This window comes from Haplochromis burtoni, unplaced genomic scaffold (genome assembly GCF_018398535.1).
Source record: "Haplochromis burtoni strain Fernald_Lab_line unplaced genomic scaffold, NCSU_Asbu1 Contig_153, whole genome shotgun sequence".
NCBI classification, from domain to species: Eukaryota; Metazoa; Chordata; class Actinopteri; order Cichliformes; family Cichlidae; genus Haplochromis; species Haplochromis burtoni.
The window spans coordinates 252,950-276,050 of record NW_024582514.1 but is presented as its reverse complement, the minus strand read 5'-3'; the positions used below and the strand labels follow the sequence as shown (position 1 = coordinate 276,050).

Below are 23,101 nucleotides of genomic sequence, written 5' to 3'. Positions count from 1 at the left end.
GAGTGAGCAGAGAGCACCGACGGTCATGCACACACACAGATACTGTACACTTCAACAGACACTGGAGACATTTCAGACATGGGTTACAGTATTTACAGAAGACACTGACTTGATCGCATGCACTTGATAATAGGGGTGTTTCTGACCCCTGGGGGGGAGTCAGTGCAGGAGTTCAGAGCTGTCCTCGGTGGGAGAGGAACCGTCAAATTATTCAGTGCTGTGAGAATGTTTGTTCATCGCCTTAGAGAGTTTGTTTTGCCTCCGAATTATTTAAGAGTGGCACGATTTGACTTCTATCTCTGTAGTCATAAAATATAGTCTTCATTATGGTGAGTACTTGAGTCAGTGAGTCAGTGACATGTTTTTCTTCCACACAAGTTGGGTTCTAGCCTTGAAGCTGCATTTAATGTGCACATGATTACATTTTTCTTATTCTGTCTATTCTGCAGCCAAGGGGCTGCAACTTAAAACTGTTATTAGTATCAATTAATTTGCAGATTTTTTTCTTCAAGCGGTCAGAAGGTGTGATCTAAAACTGTCATGTCCAGGGAAATTTCCCAGGATCAAACAGATACAGAGAGCATTATGCATCTTTAAAGAACAGAAATAAAGATCTAGTTATCTAAAACAAGAGTACGAGTGGACTCTTTTAGTTACTTTTGCTGTGAAAAGTAATTAAAATCAATAAGGATTTTTTAAAAATAGTTTATAAATCAGAAGATTTATAAATCAGCGGACTCTTTACAGTTTTGGTTCTGCAGATTATCCAGTCATGTGTGACTGGATTAAGATTAAAATAATGCAAGCTACTTTCAGCTGCTCCCTTAATCACAAGGTGTCACTGCAGCAGGTAGCTCTACATGTTCGATTTGTCAGTTTTTCCATAATGGATGCTCCTCCTGACGCAGCCCTGAAGGGACTCAAACCTCCTCCTGGGATCAAACCTGAAAGTTTTTGTTTAGAAGGCAAATAATGCATAAAGCGCTACACTGTGGAGCCACCCAGATTTAAGTTAATACAGCTGAAAAATCTAAGTGTACCTTGTTAATTTTGAAAAACCCTTTGATATTAAATAATATATACCACATTTATGATGATACTAAACTTTTAAATTTGGGTTTTAGAACTGCTCAGCAATTTTTCACAGCATTAAGAAATCTTTAAATTGATGTGGGGTGATTAAAAGGACAAGAAAAACAAAACAAAAAACACCCAAAATTCAAATGAAAAAAATCCACCCTGAAACACTTTATCACTCTCTTGGTGGTGACTTGTCTTTGGTTGGTTGTATTCTTCCTAAACGAGTTATGATGACGATGCCACATGATGGTGTCACAGATGTATTTCCAGATCATAAAATCTTGGTTAAATAAGTATTTAAAACAGTGATATGTTAGGGTTATGTAGCAGTCCCTTGTCATCAAAGAGTAGCAAAAGACATGGTGCTGGAACTCTGACATGAAGCCTGAATGCTTCAACGCCACAAGACATTTTACTTTTAGATTAAAAGGCAAGATTCAAGTTTTCTCAGCTGGAAAAACGTCTCGCCACTCTGATTCTACCATTATCCTCGCTATTTCCACCTACACATTATGACACAGTTGAATGCAATGGATTCACACCTGTATACCACACACACACACACACACACACACACAGTACCTAGAGCATTGGAGGGTGGATTTTTTTTCTGTAAATAGGACTTTTTCTTCGCACTCTGCACACTGTTCACCCAACAGTGTCCAGGAAGAGGAAAAAATAACATATTTCCCAATGTTCTCTGTTCTTTCAAAAGACAAGCCCGGAGTTACCATATAACATTTCAGATGCTTGACTGATTGGCTTCTAGGGCTGATGAACTGATGCCAGCACCTACTAGCCCCCAGAGAGAGTAGTTAGATGGAGTGCTGGAGTATTATAACGTGAGAGAAGCTGTGGCCTGTACAGATCCTCCTGCTTCAGTGGTGGCAAGCTTTGCCATCATCTTTTCTCAGGAGCTCTAATAAGAGGGCAAATATTTCCTTCCTTCCTTTCTCTCCTGGGAGCCAGACTGCAGCCCTGATAGCTCGTGAGTCTTCTGGTGGGTGACAGATCAGCAGAAGTGCATCACTTTCGGCTGCTGGAAAAGCGAACAGCTCTTAACTCCTGCATCGTTGTCGGATTTTTTATTTATTTTTTATTACACCAAGGAAACAGAGACAACAGTATGTTATGTGTAATGTCAGCCCTTGAGTGTCCCTGTCAGAGTAAAGGGGGAGGAGTCCTGCGCGACTCCTCATGCTGGCTTCATGGTTTTATTGGACGTCGGGTGGAGACGTGGCCCTCGTTCAAAAACACTAAAAACAATTTTAAAAACAGATTTCGTTGATTATTTCGAGCGTTGCTCCTTGCAGTTCTTTTCCAATCAACAGGGACACGACCTCACCCACTGGCATGCACATGCAGGCTGGCTTGTTTCCAGCTCACAGTGGGCACAGCTACTCCATGCCATTCCTCAGCATCTGATTGGCTGCGATGAGCATGACACTGATGATGAATGCCATGGCAAAGGCGCAGATGAGGCTCTTCCTCACGCACGTCTGACGGTTCTTCTTTGAGGGGTGAACTGAAAGAGATGTGAGAAGCGGACAAACACAAATGAAGGACATAAATAAAAAATAAGCAGATTTAAATGATGGTACCACTTTTGCTTCTAATAAGACTCTGGATAAATCATTTATTGTGCCCAGACAACGATAATGAAGAAAAACAGAGGGCTCACTGACACGCATCAGACTTTCAATGGTTTATTTTGCTGTGAAGTGTTACTTTTTCAGCTCATTGGTCAACACTTCTCTCCCAGGAAAGATTAATGCCATTCAAAGCTGAATAGTATTACAAAGTGCCCTAAGATGCTTAAAATGTAAGTCTTGCTCTGTTGTCTTTTTTGTGGTTTGGTGTCGAGGATAAGAACTCAGCTTGGACCAAGAGCAAAGGATGGTCCCACGTGGAAAGAGTCCGGATTATTAGAGGGCAGATGTTGAATTCTGGGGCTTGGAGGAAAAAGATCTGAATATGAGCACACCCACGCACAAGAAGCATTCAGGATATTGGCTTTTCCTTCTTTTTTTCATCTTCCTCGCTGGTCGCCTTGCCTCCGTTCCTTTCTTCCTCATTTCCTACCTCATTCCTTCCACTCCTGGTTTGCTACGTGTCCCTCCCTTTCTCACTTCCTTGTTTCCTAACCATCTTCATCTTTTCCTCATATCCGTACCATCTTCATCAGCTAACAAACAAAAGATTTCCCGGCTCAACCCCAGAAGGACACACAAATCCTTTGTGGGTTGCATGAATATTTAATTTGGAAAAATCTGCCAAATCAAATATGTGGTGACTCCTGAATAAGAGAGCAGCCAATGGTAGCTTCTTCATCTCTCTCTCCATCCCTTCCTTCCTTCCGATCTTCTTCCCTTCTTTGTTTCCTTCCCTTCTTTCTTGAAGCCTTTCTTCTTTAAATTTTTTTACATCTTCGTCCATTCCTTCCGAGTATCTTTGTGAGCTTCCTTGTTTTTGTGCCCTCTCCCTTCCCTTCATTCCCATCTCTAGCATTAATTTCCTTCCTGTCTCCCCACCTTCCACATTTCCTTCCCAGCTTCCTCCGTTAACTTATAACTTATTAACAAACCTACTTCGAATTGGGTTCAGCACATAAATATAATTTATTGTGAAATGTTTTACTATAGCCGAGAACAAAAGAAATAACCCTGAGGTGTGATCTCCCATAAGCCATGACAAGGAGAATTATTGCTCTGGATCCCAGCTGAAAGAAGCAACAGAGAGGCCCACTAAGCCACAACTCAGCGGTCCAGACATCACAGCAACAGCCAAATTTCACAAAACAGAGCCCAATTAGTCTAGCGGCTTTAAAGTGATAGGAGAATCTTTAAGCTAAAGATTGGATTATTTAAATAAATAGCATGTATTCTAACATTTCCTTTTAACTCTGTCAAACAGGCTCGCTGTACCCCGTTATATATTAACTCTTTTCCTGAAGCACCTTTAAATAACTCCTTTACATGACATATTCAGATAAAACCAGCAGAAACGGGTCAGTAAAACCCAAAGAAAAGTACAGAACATGGACTGGAGGAGAAAAACAGATTTTTAAAAAAAAGTATTTTTAATGATTTCACCTATTGTGCAGCTTATCAGAGGGGAGTTTCAGAGCTCGGGGGCTCAGACTGAAAAACCCACCCAGTCACCTTTAGTCAGGAACACCAGATTCATGGCTAATATAGTCTAATACATGCAAAAAAAATCCTAATTACCTTCTCAAAGGTAATAATTTTCTTTTCTTTCTTTCTTTTTAATTGAAACTGTCTGAAAGGTAGCAATTCGACTCTTGAGCCATTTGAAAGCTGCAGTTTGTGCTGTTTTTTAACCGCATCACACTGAGAGGAAGTTTTAATATTTTTTCTACTCATTCACATAAACAGGAAGGAAGAGTATTATTGTATAATAATGAGCAGTGAGGGGGTATAATGTGTTTGGGGGAGATTTCTGTATTTCATCGAAAAACCTCAAACTCAGGATGTTAAAATCTTGTCTCCATAAACCCTGAGTTTAGACTAAAGGACAGGATGCTGAACTGAAGGTCATGAAATGGGATTTCAAACTGACACACATTTTCACAACAGCAGGCCAGGCTTTTACTTCTGGCTCGATCAATTTCTTTCCCTGACCAGTTATTTAGCAGCTCATCCTCCCTGCAGTGAGTGAAATGATTTTCCGGGCCACAGTAATTAGGGAGGCTGAGCCAAAGACCTGCAGACACACGGCACTATTCTTAACTTTCACACAAAAAAGTCATCAAAAATGCTTCTTGAGTGCTGCTCCAAAGAAAATGTGGAATGTGGGACAGAAAAGGCTGCATCATTTTTGGCTGAGGTGGTTTCATTACTTGGCAATTTTGAGCTGAATAATTATTTTCCAGGCTTTCAAATTTATATAAAACTTGTCATTTTATCCACATCTTAGACCACAAACTGAAATGCCAAGGTTACATAACCCAACACTGGGTGAGTGAAGAGTCTAAATGTGGTTTGCTCCTTGTACACAAACAATTTAGGGTAGTTTTCTAAGAACAGATCTTTTGGCTGCTTCTTTTGAGGAACAGCATGCTGACACCGACAGTTACTCACATTCACAGTGTCATCTGTTAGACATTTGTGTCACATAGATGGAAATTAAGGAGCTGGTAGAGAAATCACTCTCCGCTCAGTATTACCCTCCATAAACCTGTTTCCCTAAATCTTAATCTACTGCTGACACAACATGAAAGTCTTCATCTGTTACAAAACAGCGCTGCTGGCAGGTGAAATGATCTTTAATTGTTTTGCAGTTTCAGTGGAGAGGTGCACCATGAGTCTTCAGACAGCTAAATCTTCCTGTTTCCCATTTTTTCACGACTTCCACCATCTCTCTAAGCTACTATTTCTTAAAGACATTTTGGACAGTGGAAATTGCAAGCTGGAAGTGCTTTTAAATCTTTTTCATAGCCTTCCCCGGCTTTGTAGTCATAAATTTGCTTTCTTTAAGTTCTTCTTCTTCAGAGGAGGAGCCTGTGATTGTTGAATGTTACCACAACGTCTGAAGGCAGTTTATCCCCAACCAGCTCCAAACAAGTCAATTAAATCTTATGGCGTTAATAGAGTTCAAGGACTTTACACGTCACAATTTTTGTTAAATCAGTTTCGTTTAAAGTCTTGCTTAAACAAAATCTGCCCAATCTTTCACATACATCTCTGAGGATGAGCTAGCAGGGTGTAAATGGAAAGAACATGTGTTCAGCTGCTGGACTGAAGATGGGAGGAGAGTTGTGGTCTAGACAATCGTTCTAAGTCCAGTCAACTGAATCCAATGTCGGCCTCATAAAACACCTCTGAAGCCGCCCAGCCTAATGATACAACTGCCAAATATCCACAGAGGACTTTCTCCGGGCCACTGTGGTCTCAAGGTAATAAAGTGCTCGGTGGCTTAGTGGCTGCTGACTAATGCATTCATCCTTCTGTCCTTATCCAGCGGGGTAACTTTAGCTGACATCCATACTGTGTTGGTTTAATTTATGACACTTCCACTTGTTACTGTTGTGATGCTGATTTCCAAACTGCTATTAAAAGACAATCAAAGAGCATTTGCAGACTATGATGCAGTGATTCTGTATTTGTTTTTATTTGTTCAGCTACTAGCAACATTTCTTCTTGTTCAGTACTGAGAAGAATCAAAATACATTGACTCCTAAAGGAAACTAAATGTGTGCTTGACTGCTTGTAAACACCATGCATTTTTAATTAAGAAGGTTTAAGAAATATTGAAAAGGTAATAGATTCCCAACCTCATGGCTACAAAAGAACGGTGGTGCAAAAGTATGATTTGTCACAATAAATATTATAAACATATTTGTCACAAATTAAATATGAGCAGGTCAGGCTGTAGGCTGCAGTTTAAGAGTTGAGGTTTAATAAAGCACACAAAATGCTTTAATAATAATGGATTGCATTTATATAGCGCTTTTCTGGACCCCTCAAAGCGCTTTACAATACCACTATTCATTCACTCTCACACACTGCTACAGTTGTAGCCACAGCTGGCCTGGGGCGCACTGACAGAGGCGAGGCTGCCATATGGCGCCATCAGCCCCTCTGGCCATCACCAGTAGGCGGTAGGTGAAGTGTCTTGCCCAAGGACACAACGACAGAGACTGTCCGAGCCGGGGGCTCAAACCGGCAACCTTCCGATTACAAGACGAACAGCCAACTCTTGAGCCACGATCGCCCTGAAGCCTTTAGCAGAATCTGTGGTGCAAAATGGTGATAAAGGCATTAAAAAAGGAAAGCGAGTTAAAAGAGAGTTTTGAGGGCTAAACTGGGAATTGCTGCGTAATTTAGTTGCTTTTTAGTTGAACCTGTTAAATGTGTTCCAGGGGGATTTTTCTTTTATGCTGAAAGCAGCAACAACAACACTGATATTTTGAAAAAGTTAGAAATCACACCTTACATAGCGCAAGTGCACAAACTAACCAGCGTATGCAATATAGAGATTCAATCTATATGCCCTTAAATCTCCACACCTGTGAGGCAGCTGTGACATTCATGGATCGCAGTTGATTTCCACACTTGCAAGTGGCACTCTGTGGATGGCTGCTGCAGCTCCAGCATGTTTCTCCGCACTTTATGCTATTGGTGCAATTTGTTCAGCAATGAATCAGCGTCTGGTGAACTTCTGTGGATCAGTGGTTACATTTTTTTCCAGTTGTTTTTCAGCCTCCCACCATATTGATCCAGAACGAGGAAAAGCCAGAGGGAAATCAACTGCCTCTTGTGCTACCTCATATATCAGAAAGCTGAAGTAATAAGCACAAGTGTAGCATGATGAATCGTATTCAGTATGAATCACACCATGACTTGATGTATCGATTTCTCCATGACTGAGCACTTTTTTGGTGTCCCTGTGTGGCAGGTGGTACTTGAAGACCTTGGGCTCAATAGATTCTGCAGTGGGCAGCCTTAATCATAAACCTAGTAGGGTCATCATGTTGTCATCACTCTACACCAGTTTTAAGAGCTTGATAAAGTGCTTGTGCAATCTTTGTCCATTCTCAGTGACACCAGTGTTGGCCTAGTAAATCCCTTTTTTATTCACAGGCACGTGTGTTTGTGAGAGACATTAAAGTCTCTTTTGCTTCTGAGAGTCATTTTGGTCCACAGAAGAAATATAAACGGCCGTGGCTACAAAGACAAATCTCAACACATTGGAGTTTCATTCACACAGTATTAACCAAAGAGACTGATAAGCACAGACTCACTGCATAACGAAGCAGGCTGGGACGCTGCTTTAGGACATGTAGAAGCTGCTGGTGTTATGACTCAGATTTCTGTGCTTCTAAAAGTCATGTTTCTGGTGTTGAAACACAATAGATGCCATTTTTTAATCTGCTTTCAAAACACACATGGAATCAATTAATTTGCACATGCTAAAATGTAACAAGGCTGAATAGACACATGAGTTTAGGTGAGAAACTGGGAAAAAAATTCAAAAACATAACTTTTTATGTGCAGTTTTGAAGAGGCTGAAGCTTTTTTAAGTGTGGAGCAGAAGATAAATACATTCTAGTAACAAAGTTTGCTTGAACATATCTCTCGCTTGCAGAGCATCTGTTCAGTTACAGCCAAACAGATGATTATTAACACGATCCCCCCCACATACATGCTCAGAACTGCCTGGCCTGAATGCCGAGTGCTGTGACAAAACACTGCCAAGTTTCATTTCATTTCAAACTGCAAATGTTTTATGCAAATTGAGTCACTTTGTGGTCTGTTTAAAATATATTTCTCTCAGCACCCAAAGCAGAGATGACTGAAAGGGATGATTCATCAAATCTGACTCCAAACCTGGCATTTAAAAAACATTTTAAATGGTTTTGAAAGGAACAATTGCATTTCCTGTTTTTATGATAAGAGTGAAAGTCTTATAATACGCTCTGCTGCTCTGATATCCATGAATCTTGGATGGATCTTGGATAGTTCTGCAGAGTGAATTCATGTATATTTCATCTGTGCCGCTTCTAAACAGGTGACCAGCTGACACCAGTTCCCACGAAAGCCCCCAAATTAATAAATCAGCAGGTGTGCTGTGACTGTGTTGGCTTTAGATCTCGATGAGACAGATCAAATTCTTTCTGACAGAATGGATTACTTTCTCTGTCTCTACCTACACACGACTAGCCCAACACACACACACGCCGGCATATATATATATATATATATATCTTCGTGCCTATGTGCAAAGCCAGCTCAGGGAATTCAGCTCACCTCCCTCAAACTCTGTCTGACAGTTGCCAGAGTTTTCCTTTAGGCTTTCTTCCTCATTGATGATGATGTTCTCAATGTCCTTCATGGTGAGGTGGTCACGGAAGGCGCAGAACAGGATGTGTTTCAGCTCCTCCAGGGTGATTCTCTGCATGTCGAACTGAGGGAGAAAGAGATGAGGAGGAGATTTTTAAAAAGAAAGAGACCATTTTCCCTTCACATAAATAAGCTTGCCGTACGTGCCTGGCAGGGTAGTGTGTGACACAATCCTTCCACTAGGAGTTCCACTAGACTGCAAACCTCAATAAAACATTACAAATACAGTCTCTATCGCCCTAAGCTGTGGAGTACAAAAAATAAAAAAATAAATCTGAGTAGATTTTTGCTTTGGGCGACTTACAATAAGTGATGTTCCCTGTAAGAAAGGACAAAAAGTTCAAATGAATAAATCACTCTTCATGTTCCAGTACGTCCCTGTACATCTTACAGATGTCACTCCTATACATTTACTTTAATCTGAGCATTGCGTAACGCTGATGCATTGATTAAATTGAATGAGGTAAAGTTATGTTCAAAGAGTGGCTGATTTATGGTTCTGTTTGAGTGTTTACAGACACACCCACTTTTAAACCAGAGGTGTCTGAAGGTCAGATCAAGAAGATCTTGCTGGCGAGTGATGCTTTGCTGGAAAGCAGTGCTTTACTTAGGAGCAGTAGGATAATTTAATTTACTTTTTATTCTGCAACAAGAAAAGCTTCAGAGCCGGACTATGATACAAACCTGACTAATAATGAAATCACAAAGAGCAGTGAGTCCCGAGCCAGTTGCGAGGACAGCAAGTTCCTCTGAATTCGTCTAAATGCTTGTATAAACTCACTGATATTTACTTTCAACAAAGGCAACGTATATTGTTCCTATATTGATGTTGTGTCCATTGTGCACACTGTAGGAATAAAAATTTGGTAACACTTTTAGTTTATAGAGCTACAGAAAAGAATTAATGGATTAAGAAAGTCATGGTAAAAGCAAAATGCATCTGCTTTCAATTCCCAGGCTTCATGTATCAGGATATTACAAAATTATTCTGGTCTTAAATTTTGGTAAGTGCAGCATCAGATTAACAACAGATAACATATTACACCATGTCATTAAGTATTAAGTATATCCTTACTGCCTCCATGGGAATTAAGACATGAGTAGCTGCCAGATGCTGCTAATCAAATTCGCTTTAATTAACTGATCATCAGCAAGTGTGATCACCTCTATAAAAGCAGATATTTTAGCAGTTTGCAGGTTTGGTGGATTCAGGTGTGTGCCATTATTTAAGAGCACTGAGTTACAGTCGTTCAGTCTTAGTTATGCTTGATCTCACCACTGCCTTTCGACACTCTTGATTATGATATTTTAATCCAAAGCCTTCATAACTGCTTTTCATCATATCTAAGGACCAGAACATTTTATGTTTCAATTCAATTCAATTATTATTTTTAGATCTGCAAAAATAAAAAATTGAGGGGTTTCGCAAGGGTCAATTCTTGGTCTGCTACTCTTTAAACTTTACACACTCGTACTTTGTACTATCATAAAGAAATCATAATATATCTTACCATTCTTATGCAGAGGATATTTATCTGTATCAATCTATAAAATGCACATTATATGCATAGATTTTTTTGTCAGTGTACTATTTTATGTAGAAGAGTGTAAGCTCTCTACTCTGAAGGAGTACTCTGTTTTGATGGTCTCTCTGTAGCTCTGCAGAAACCAGAAATATTTGTTGCTGTTCCAAAAATGCGTTCATATTTCCCCCCCCCCACACACACACACACACACACACTTCAAAACATACTGAAAGTTTGAAAATTCTCATCTCAAACTGGGAAAATGGTCCACGCATTCATTTCAAACAGGTTAGACTACTTTACTCAGTGGTTATCACATTTGCTGCTGTTGTCAAATACCATGGCCTTGAACACGTCAGGTGGTTAGGCCTTTTCTCTGTTATCTGTATTACACACTCACCGCGGTACCCAGGACATGCATGGATGGGAACTGCCCCAGTATGACCCTGAAGTTGATAAGCTGTGTAACAACAGCTGAGCCAAATCAGTGGAGCATAAAAAGCTACGACAGGCAGAAGCACAAGGAGATCTAGGAAGTCAACGTTAACGGGACACAAGCTCTGTCTTCATTAAAATAGTAGCAATAACAACAATGATAACAGTGAAATAATTACAAAAGTTCCACTGTTATCTTTATAAACCCAAAAAATTAAGCAGAAAACTCTGTTATATTAAACCAACCAAATATTTAAAAAAACGTAATTAACATAAACAATTAATAACAAAATCCCCCCACAAAATAATTTCATTTTGCCTGCTCTGTGGCCTCATATGTGTTAGTATGGAGTGCACAAATTCAAACTGTGACACTAGTGCAGTAAAATGACCAAATATGACACATCAATTTGTAATAAACATATAATCTTTTTAGATACGGAATCATGTCTCATCAAGTCTCATGAGCTGAATGAGTGTTAATCCTGGTCTCCTGTTTTTATTTGAATTTATGAGACCGAACAGTGCAGAGGGATAGACAGGAAAGTGGGGAGAGAGTGAATGACCTCGGGCTACAGCAGTCCCCGATCTGTCTTCTTTAATGCAGACCTGCTAGTGAAGAGAGAGTGAAGTATGTGTGTGAGGAAACAATAAGGTTCAAATACCTGGTGATATCAAAAATATGCAATCAACAATGATCCCATTCTTTTAGCAAAAACAGGAAATAAGATGATGGAAAATACAACATCAATAAGCATTTACATAAAAAAGAAATGTAAATGCTTATTCACATTTTTGATGATCATAAAAGGCTCTCACTGAACATGTTGTTTTTGAAACTTTGTGAACGAGGTGAGAAACACCACATCTCTCTCTGCTATACAAATACAGTTTTTATTATTAACATAATTATTAGTATAAACAGAAAGGTTTCCATTCTGGTTCAGTCAAGCAACTCCAGAGAGCTTCTTCACAGACCATATATATATATCTACATCTATCTATGTATCTTTCTATTCATTCATATAGAGTTTATATGATTTACTAAATTTATCCAGCTTCTCAACACATTTGATCTCAGTTTACAAACACCAAATCCAGATTGTGTTTGGTGCACTCGGTGATATTATGATGAATGACACTCGTCCAGAGAGTGAAGGATAACATTCACTGGACTTTCTGGCAAGCCCACTGCATAAATCACACTTGGACACTTACCATCGATGAGATTTGTTATCGCTCAGCCTTCTCAGAGTGAGCTAATGAACACTTGCACCAATCACACCTCAAATGTTAATCAGCCTTCATGAAGATTCATTATCAGAGGTATTTAAAATTTTGGGTCAATGTTTCGTCTTTTGTTTGCCGGCTCATTAATCAAAGGTGAACGTAAATGTAAATGTTGGCAAGACAAAAGTAAAATAAAGTTATGCAACAATAGACTAATAAATCACATACATTGTGAAATGTAATTTAAAAGCAGGTACAGTTAATCCAGTGGAAATGTAAATATAACAGTGACAGAAAACATAAACCCATAAAAAGAAGGTACAGTTACTAAATATTTCCCCTGAAACCACCAGTACAACTAAAGGTTTATACCAATACAACAACTGATACTTCAATATTCTTCAGTTATTTGATTTTCTTCATTTTACTGCATTTTTGTGAAAAGACAGAAGGAGCAACACGATGCATCACCTGGTTGAACAGGTGACCCATGCTGTGCAGGCTTTAGTCCTTAGTGCTGCACCGCAGGTTCGAGGTTGCTCCAGGTGCTTTTCTATGTGCCATTCCCCCTCACATACAACCCATCTGCCTTTCTACTCTATACTGTGTAAAAAAAAAAAAAAACTGATAAAAAAAAATAAAATCATAAAATGTATCAATCATTTAAAAGAATAACACAGTAAGCAGAAAAAACTATGATGACCACTGAAACTCAAACACTGACTCCTTGTTGACCACCAAACTCAAAGTATTCTACATTAGTATTGAACATACTTTTCAGATAATAAAGAGCCCCACAGTTCAGTATTGACAAACATAAACAAACACAAACTTTTTGTGAGACTAAATAGAGTATGGCATTAGTTTAGGCAGGAAACAAAGTCGAGCTCAGCCCATAATCCCAGCCGTTCAGCTAATACTCTTCCAAGCAACCAACTAGCGAATCTCAAACAGAGCCATGCATCTGCAAGCCTCTTCACAACCCATCATTCTCCTTTGTATGTGTTAGACTTGATCATTTTCATGCGCCTGCTCTCTTCAGGACACTGCTGCTGCTGTGGTCCTAACTGGAAAGCTCATACAGCAACAATCTCACATCAGCCACCATGTACAGCAGCATAAAAAGATGTTTTGCCTCCTGTTTCAGAAATGGATGCGATGTTTCACAGACTGCTGAGCTCTGTTTATTTCTCCTCGCATCTCCCTCTGGAAAACAGAGAGAGGATCTGTACTAAACAGACAGATCTACCTGGAGTGCCCCTGCAGCATCTGCCACTTAAAGTTACTGCCAACTTTTGTGTTACTTCCCCCCCAAAGGAAAAGGTCGGCAGCCTAATTGTGTTTACCCAACCTTTATGCGGCCTCGCTTCCCAATAAAGACGGCATCGCTGGCACCCATCAAGAGACTGGCAGAACTTCATTTGCCAAGAAAAAGAGGGATGAGCCAGAGGATAGCTCTATTCACAGAGCACTACAGTAGAAGATAAGAAAAAGCCATTTTATTTTCATTTCCCATATCCCACAGACTTTCTCAACCTACATTCACATTCAAGCATGGACTGACCTTTATGGAGAATATGGTGAAAGAAAGGGGAGTCGAAAAGAATTACACACCTGAACCTAAAGTGACTCCCACAGAAAAGACCTTTAGTAGGACACCCAGTGGTTTGTGACCTACAGCTTCATACTGGAGCCCACGCTGGAAACCTTCAGTCTTCTTTGTTACACATTCTCCTAAGAAGTTCAGTCTGAAGTGCAATCACATGCCTCAGGCACAGAGAACTTTAATGGAGACTTTGGAGAAGTTGGAAATGTCACATACTGTTAAGGTCTGCTGTGGTCAAAGCTCAGAAGGAGCCTTGTATTGAAATGAATTGAATCCGTGACAGAGTGATGGGGATAAAACAGATTCACGTGATCATTAAAATCCTGTGATTGAACTGACATTTTCATTGTTGATATTTAAAGAGAAGAAAAATGTCTGGTAACAAATAGCAGGAATGTTACTGCGCCGTTTTGAACTAATCTTTAAAGCATGAACCATTTCTGGTAGGTGCTTTTGGCAAAGTTTTCTTAGCTGTTCCAACTCTTGAAAGACATGTTCCTCTTTTGTGTGTCCAAACTGAAGGAACTTAGGGACTACTAAAGTTTGCAGGACCCCGTTTAGACTCTAAGGTAGATATGTGTTGTACAGCACAAGGAGCTTTGGTAAAAGTAAATGAACAGATCAAATATATATAATAAACCTTATGTTGATTGGTCTGGATCCGACATGGACAACTGGCATATTTTTTAAAGCCATGTATGACTGACGGACAAATCCAGGGGTTATTAAACCAATATGTTACACAGGCATTACAATTACATTTTGAACATTTAATTCCTTTTTGAAGGAGAGCAGCTCGGACTTAATGGAGGAAAGACTTTCACCAAGGATAGCTTGAAACTCCGTTTTAAGTGTAGCAGCAAAGTCCTCGCGGAGAGCCGAAAGCAGCACCGCTTTGAGAGCGCTGACATCGCTATTGGTGGCGGCCTGGGCCGCAGTCCCCGATTCAGAACGGGTAAAAGGGTAGTCAGGAGAAGCAGGCCGCAGGTGAGGCCAGGCCGAGCTTCCTCCTTTAGTCGGCTTTGGTGGCATTTTAGTGAGCAAAATCAAAAAATGTACTATTTTAAAATGAGATAGATATCGCTTGGGGTCGAGTCAGAGAATAATAATAATTTTAAAAAGGCCGACCCTGCAAGAGCTCACCAAAAGCGCTACTCGCACCAAACCGCCATTAGTCGGAAGTCCCTCCCATTTTGAACATTTAAGGGATATACCATAACTGTGACTCCTAAACCTACAAGCCTGTCGCAGGGTTAACAGAGAGACAAACAACATTCACACTGACATTAACCTAACCTCACTATCTGCATGTCGTTGGACTGTGGGAGGAAGCTGGAGTACCGGGAGAGAACCCACGTAGACACATGCAAACTCCACACAGAAGCAGATGGTTGATTTGAACCCAGGACCTTCTTGCTGTGAGGCAACAGTGCTAACCATCGCACTTCCATGCTGCACCACATACACTGTGTGTGAAAAACCACCTGTTGTGGTTGTCAGGTTTTCCTCTTCTCCGATGCTAAAGTTCAAAGATTTTCAACAAGAACAGATGCAAACTATTTGCAAGGGAGACTGGGTTTGTTTATTATAGCTGGACTCACAGAAGTTTAGGGTCCAGTGTATAATGCTGATAAACTCTTTACAGTGTTGATAACATAAGTCCCACTCCTTTCTGAATTTGATTGGTTTGTGGGAGAAATTGAGAAGTGCACTCTGTTCCAAAAGTTTTCAACTGACAAATGTTTGAGTAGAGAAAATGGACACAGGCCCTTACAATCACACCACTAATAATATTACTGCATTGACATAACTTTATACCATTTTAATAAATGCATGAGGTGTCATAAAGACTCAAATAATACAGTTACTTATTAAGAAGTGGACAGGTTATATTTCAAAATGTGGATTTTCTGTTTTTAATATTCTCCTCAATTATTTCATGGGAACAGTGGGTATATTATAACTGTACTATAACATATCTGAGTCACTGTGAGAGCCTTTGATGCAAGGTTTAGAAACACTTTTACTAAAAGAGTCTTGAAGTTCATTAAAACTGTAACTACCATAAAATTCATCAAAATCAGTGTAAGGAGATGCACTGAGATCGTATTTGCCCACACATACTTGAATTAAAACCATGAATTTATTGACTTTTTGCAAACTCTTGAATATTTGTTAAGACCGCAAAGTGGATTTGGGATTGTGGAGAAAGCCATGTTCATCTTTACACCCATAAATGAGGCGTACTCAGCTGCTCACACACACAGGCGGTGAGAAGGTGCCAAGAGCCAGCATCCATCCATCTGCTGAGTTCAGCCCTTTGCAGTACAGCCAAATTATAGAGCTACAGATAACATTCTCCACACACTGACGAATCCAATTATATGCATTTGCTAATGTAAATCTAATGCAATGAACTTGCAAGTCCTATTTTTTCCAAATGGTAGAAATATTAATCCATTTAAAACGTGCTGCAGCTGAGGAGGCACATCCTTGAACCCTGTTTGATTTGAATGCAGAAGAACATGCTCTATGCTTGTTTTAATGTAAACACTATCTATAGAAATAAGAGATATTTCATTTTTTTCCATTTCAGTGTATTGTCAGAGGCTGATTATAAGAAAGTGTGAGGTGGTGGTTTTCCAGGGATCTGACTGCACCAGGGTTTTTGTTGTTTTGGTTTGTTTTTTTTGCAGGGCAACATGACAGTAACAGAAACTGATCATGTAATCTGTGGATGCTGTTGTCAAGCTGGAGAAAGGAGAGTTCTGGACTTTGGGGGAGAATTTTACAGAAGCTTGACAGACAAGGCTTCAAATATGTCAAATATGTGATGTGATTTCCAAGACCTACGAAATGGTTGTAAATAACAAAAACTTACAGTTGATTAAGACACCTGGCATGGCCTCTATAGTGCAAGATCACACACACCTGCAATACTGAAAGGAGGTTTATACGCAAACAGCTGTGCACGTATGGTGTTCCCAGCTGTTCCCTACACACTGTAGGGCTGTGCTGCATTGTCTGCAAAATCAAAACAAAACAAAAAACACACATCCATTACTCATATATCCAAATCTCAGTATTTTCACAATATCATCTCTGCTTAAAAATATAAATTTTCTAAATCTGAAAATTAAAATACTTGTCCTAATTAGGATGTTCAGAAAAAAAGGCTTACCATCAAAACATGCATCTGATTAGAATAAAGGGAATAAAGAAAGCATTGAAATTACAGACCTTTAAAATTAAATGTTTTTTCTAAAGTAAATTACAGTTACAGAACATAAATGGGAAAAAAACTGACTCCTGAAAGAAAACAAAAGCAGAGCTGAAGACTGAAACTAATAAAGGACAGAGTGTGAGAAAAAGGCAGTTCTCTTGTTAAATGAGGAGCGATTCGGTGTAATCGGGATGACCGGGAGTGATAAAGAAAGAACAAACAAACAAGAGCCGTAGAGTGACAACAAAATCAAAGGTAAGGGAAGTGAGATAGAGGGAGAAGAAGAAAAAGCAAAGAAAGACTGAGTTCCAGTCCAGCCCCTACACACTTTCACACTGGTTGTGAATTAAGTGCTGATCCAACTAGTCTGCACAGTTACATCCTTAACAACCAAGGATGTTAAATACAGATGAAACTCCACAAACTTACAGGTGTGATTTCTGTGTAATTATTTCAGTGAAGACTAAATCATATGACTTTATAGACGTTTTTGATTAGCGCTTCAATTTATTAATATAAATGCTAATGATGAGGAAACCAAAAAGAAGAAAAGGAGGATTAGAAGTGGAAGCATTTCGTAAATGTTGGATTTATTGTCTGACTGACACTGTAAATAACTAGCGGTGTTTTCAAGCAAGTTCAGCCCCTGATCTTAAAACATCAGTCTGACAGCAGTATATAAATTACTACAGATGCTATTTGTGAGTTCCACTGGAGAAAAGTGACGGCATCCAAAAGCTGGTTGCTGTATTTCTACCCTGCTCCTTATTAAGAGACCCTTCAACAATCGACATTGTGACTACACACAGGTACACTTGTTGCAGTGTGGGATGGTGCAGTTTGGAAGTGTAAAGTAAAGAGAATAGAAATCTTCACTAACACTAAGTATGCAACCTGTAAGGCAATTCAGTTTAGTCAATTATTTATGCCCTCCTCTGCTCAACACCCAGGTCTAACATGCACACATTCTCTTCCCTGTTAAAATGAATGCTCAGCGTCTTTATCGATCTCTGCAGCCTATCTGTTTCCGTTAAAAGGCCCAAAGCCTTCAGGAGAAATTTATGTCTCCATTACCGCTGCGTCACCAAGCCGTCAAAGGCCAGAAGATTAATTGAGCAAAATAAAACATAATACGTGCCACGAGGGTAACAACAGGCGGGAAAATGAATTGTAGCTCATTTCTGGAACCAGTCGTGTAGTGTTTTGAATTTACATAAACATTGGCCACATGATGAAACTGACGAAAATGACTTGCAGTGAGACTCTTATGGGCCACAAAAAGAGTTACTTCTGTCTTGAGGTCTGTAACCTCTACGCTCCAGTGCACATTTCATTATAGCCCCACGACCAACACACGGTAGATTAAAAAACAAAAACAAAAAAAACTCATCCTAAGAATTTTTACAGCTTTTTCATATACAAGCAGTAATATCTGATTGAACAGTTGCAGATAAATGTTCATATTAGGCACTTAAAGTCTGCAAATCCTGGCATGATACTTGGATCAGGACAGCAGACTTTAGACAGTTTATTTCACAGACAGTTTGAGGAAAATACGGGAAGAAGGGAAAATGCCTAAGGCCACTTAGAAAGCTACCAATAGCCAATTACTGTTAGTATGATTAATCAAGGTGAGATTACTCCCATTAACCCCTGTACTGGAGCAGACTACAGGAGCAGCCTGAGGGTCACTGCCCTCATTATTGGCTTTCAGTGGATCTATGTGGTGTGCCTCATGTAATTCATTACCTTTTACTGCAGAAGAATGAACAACAGAGGAGACAGCAGGGAAGAGAGATAAAAGATATGAGAATGAGCTAAGTACAGCGAGAAACACACAAAGATGAGGAAGAAATGTAAACAACCAAATAAATCGTAAGCACAATTTTACTTGGAGGTGTTGGCATTGAATTGCAGTTCAATAGCTGATAGTACAGATTAAAACATGGTTTAATTAAACCCACGGTGTAGCAGGACCCCTGCTAAAGGACGACTGGTTATATATTGTATTTCTCATCTTAAAGTGGTAGAAAAATCTAATTAAAGCTCGATCCAAACTGAGAAGTTTTCTTATATCGGCTAGTGCAACATAGGCAACTAACTTTCATTGAAACCTTCAATTTAAGTTCAGTTTATACAGTTTATAAGGTACTGCAAAATGAAAATTTTGCAGATTGTCACAAAAAGTAATTTTGTTTTTTTTAGTCTGTAACATGGAAAAAGTTGGAGAAGCACCAATGTAATAATTCCCCAAAGAAAACATTCAACGTCATTGTAGATGCAGGGGGAAGCTGAGAGATCTGTCTACCCACCTGCTTATTTGTGTTGCAGAAATTAAAATCATCTTCAAAGAAATGTCACATAAGGTGTTCTTTTTCCAGTATGTCAAGGACTGCATCACCAAGCCTGTACTTAAAAGTCAAGGGGAAATGTTAATTCATGCAGTATTGTGAGTTTGGCTAGTAAAAACGCCTAAACTCTGACTATTTTGTGTAAATAAATAAATAAAGAAGGTTTTGTGAATGGGGTGCAAATCTTTTGAAGTCCTATACATCCATATTGACTCTTCATCCTTTCTGTCTGCAGGCCTGATGGGACTTTGAAGTGCAGCTCGGAGGATAAAAGTACAGCGCTGTGAAATGATGAATAGTGGGAAACAGACCTATGTCTTTTTGATTACATTTAGCTGACAAATGATTTTCTCCATATATATCTAAATAGGGCTGTACGCTGTGATTACTTGGTAGATAAAAATGAATAAGATCGCCTCAAGTAAATCAGTGTCAGTGTAATGTAGTCAAAGAAATTTATTCTGATTGGCAGACACATCATTAAAATTCTGGACACTCAATAACACAAATGCTCCTCCACGTGTGCGTGTGTGTGTGTGTGTGTGTGTGTGTGTGTGTGTGTGTGTGTGTGTGTGTGTGTGTGTGTGTGTGCACATGCAATTTTGTGCATATTTTAAGTCAAGCAATTGTGCAGAAAATACAGTGATGTGGTGCTGACACTTCTCAGAGCTGCATCGTGGATGAGAAAGAGCTGTAATGAAGTGAATCACTGAAGGAGCCAAGCTGACTCACATGCAATTAAAGCTACATGGAACATAAGGAGCGTGAGTTAGGATGAAGAAAAAGGAACAAAAATGTCATAGTGTACACAAAAACAAAACAAAACACGAGGCTCCAAATGATGAAGGGAGCAGGCAGAGGCAGGAATCAAATTAAGAGTTGAAGCAGGAGGCCTGAGGGTGCTTGCTGCTGCTTTTCCACGAGCAGCAAAACTTCAAACAGCAGCTTTCTTGTTTCAGAGCTAAGAGAAGAAAAGTTATCAGCCTGACTCAACAGTACAGTAGCAATATAGTGTTCATCACGAACAGCAAGGATGTAGATACAGTAAGTTTAAGGCTTTAAAGTTTTACTACGATTAATGGTCGTACTGATACAGCGTATTCTATGTTATATATTTCTGTTAACCAATAAATAAAGTCATAATCCTACTGCAACCTGCCACTTTATAATCAATAGCAACATGAGGTGAGGTGTCTCGAGAAAAGTGTCAGCGTTCCCAAAGATTACGTAAAAAGAAAAATGAAAACGGCCAACAAACAATAAAACCAATGTGCCAACTACAGATGGAAGCAGCCCCTCTGACATGATGCATTCTGTTGTCCTTAGGAGACGGATGTGACAATTTTAGAAATGAAGATGGAGTGCTAACTTATTAACACTTGGTTAATAAGCGGCATCCAAAGACCATATAACTGGATCACACAGACACTAATACCTGCTAATAAGTGCCAAGTAGCAGACTAAAATAACACAAACCATAATTGGAACACTGATGTGTAGCTTACAGCCCAAAAAAGAAGTCAGCAAATTATCAGGTAATTAAAAAACACTAAAAGGCACCGACAGCCCAAAGACAGTTGAAAGGTTCAGTTCAGTTGTGTGTATGTGTATTTTGGAATGAATGTGAGGCCATGTGGTTGATTATGTGTGTGTATATGTTTGTTGCATACACTTATCTTTAATGTGTAGCTTTTATTACTTGTATACCTGTTATTAATCTCTGGCTCGCTTCCACAGCGTGTCTTTTCTCCCATCTTCTGTCTCTCTCCCCAACCAGTCGTGGCAGATGGCCCCGCCCCTCCTGAGCCTGGTTCTGCTGGAGGTTTCTTCCTGTTAAAAGGGAGTTTTTCCTTCCCACTGTTGCCAAAGTGCTTGCTCATAGGGGGTCATATGATTGTTGGGTTTTTCTCTGTATCTATTATTGTAGGGTCTACCTTACAATATAAAGCGCCTTGAGGATGACTGTTGTTGTGATTTGGCGCTGTTTAAATTAAATTGAATTGAATTGAAATTGAATTATTCAAACTGTGAAGCACTAATTCTATGTTTTATTATTATTATTTTTACTATTATTATTCAGGAAGTGGAGCCACTGTGATTGGCTACAGCAACCTGTAATGGTGTACCTGTCAATCACAATGACCACGCCCAAAGCTTTAAGGCTCAAAAGAATAAAAATGGTCACAAAGAGGGAAATTTCACATGGAGATAAAACCATTTAGGCTCTAAAGATGCCATTTTCATGGCTGAAGTTGTTCTTGGTAACACTGAAGGGTTTGACTTGAAGAACTACAGTTTTTGGTACTACAAAACTGGTTCTTTTTTAAGCATGAAGAGATTACTGCTTGCTCTCATTCAAAGTCAGCATTGAAAACTCAGGTGGAGGTCATCGTGAAAATACATTTCTGTCTCGCAAAGGCACTGACGGCCTCAAGGAAAAGATTCTGGCCAGGGATCAAAAGTAATGCCCTTCTTGATGCATGATAGCACTTTAAGACATGGTGCGACAGAGACAAATTGAGTCATTTTCACTTTGATAATCCTCTATAATTCACCCCCCAACCTCTGTGCTTTAATGTGAGGAGGATCACATTAGAGTAGATCAGACTGCTGGAAGGAGGATGATTAGGCATATGGAACGAAACAGAGAACATGTGCATGCGTGTGCACACGTGTGGGTGTTGATTAGCTGTCTGTAACGCTGTGTCTCTGTGCCACCTTCATTGCCATTCAAGGCCATGCCTGGCGAGGGAAAGTGATTTTTCGCTCGTCTCAGCCTTCCCAGCCGGTAAGTGAACGCCCTTAGAGTTTGTTTACATCCTGCACGTTGGCCTTGAATCTATCAAGCACCCAGCAGCTGCTTGTTAGAGAAGTGCTGGCTCTTCTCATACTACCTGCCTGGAGCAGGACATCTGACAGTCAGCAGTTCTTCATCAGCAGACATCTTATTTAAATTTCAGTAATTTAGCAAGGCAATCTGAGAAACTTGGAATTATAACTAATCATTGCAATGAATGAGAAAGAAAAAAGAAAATGATTGAGGACATTTATCAAATGTATCTATTTGGCAAATTCAAACGCTGATCCTGAATCAGTTCAAGCCTGCTGTAAGGCATGGATATTATTGAAGGCTCTACCTGCATGGGCACAGGAAGTCAAGCTAAAGTCAAGTACAGCAGAGGTTTATGTTAAACATTTAACTTCAACAACAAAACCACAGACATGTGTAAGCAGTGTATGACCAGATAAATAACAGAAAAGAAATGTCATGTGGACGGATGCTTTGCTGTGAGTGGTTGTTGTGTTGTTAGCACTATCTGACAGAACACTTACACAACAATCTGAGGCAGGAGAAAAGCCTCAAAAACATTCCTACAAACCATTCCCTTTTGGTGGGTACCTGCAGAAATCTTTCAAAGGCTCGGATGTTTTTGGATATTATTTTTACTAACTAATCAGCAGCAAATGGGCTTGTTGAAACATTCAACAAGCCCATTGGTCCATAACGGACCCATTTAGCAGATGCAGAGCATTATCAGAAAGTAAAGCAGGCAGATTAGAGCACCAGCAGATTTAGCCAGTCTCAAAAACAAGATTTTGATTAAATTATGATGCCACTTTGCTGAAAACTGCAACCATTTTCTTTTATTGCAAAAGCTAGATGGAAAAACAAAACAAAGGGGAACTGAATAAAAAACATAAAACCACTAATACTGTTAAAAATATATTTTAATATATGATAGGAATACAGTGACTTGCAAAAGTATTCGGCCCCCTTGAACTTTTCC

The 23,101-nt window shown here is 39.5% G+C and overlaps 1 protein-coding gene across 2 annotated transcripts in view; it reads right to left on the bottom strand.

Annotated features, from left to right (window-relative positions):
* Positions 1-1,071: 1,071 nt before the first annotated feature.
* The window catches only part of caln1 (calneuron 1), a 56,541-nt gene continuing 34,511 nt past the window's right edge, over positions 1,072-23,101 (bottom strand). For both annotated transcript variants that reach the window (XM_014336895.2, XM_005932584.3), the window contains 2 exons: positions 8,850-9,006; positions 1,072-2,605 (listed from right to left, as the gene is read on the bottom strand). In XM_014336895.2, coding sequence (XP_014192381.1) covers positions 2,478-2,605; positions 8,850-9,006 — 285 coding nt within the window. In that variant the 3' untranslated portion in view covers positions 1,072-2,477. The remainder of the gene's footprint in view (positions 2,606-8,849; positions 9,007-23,101) is intronic.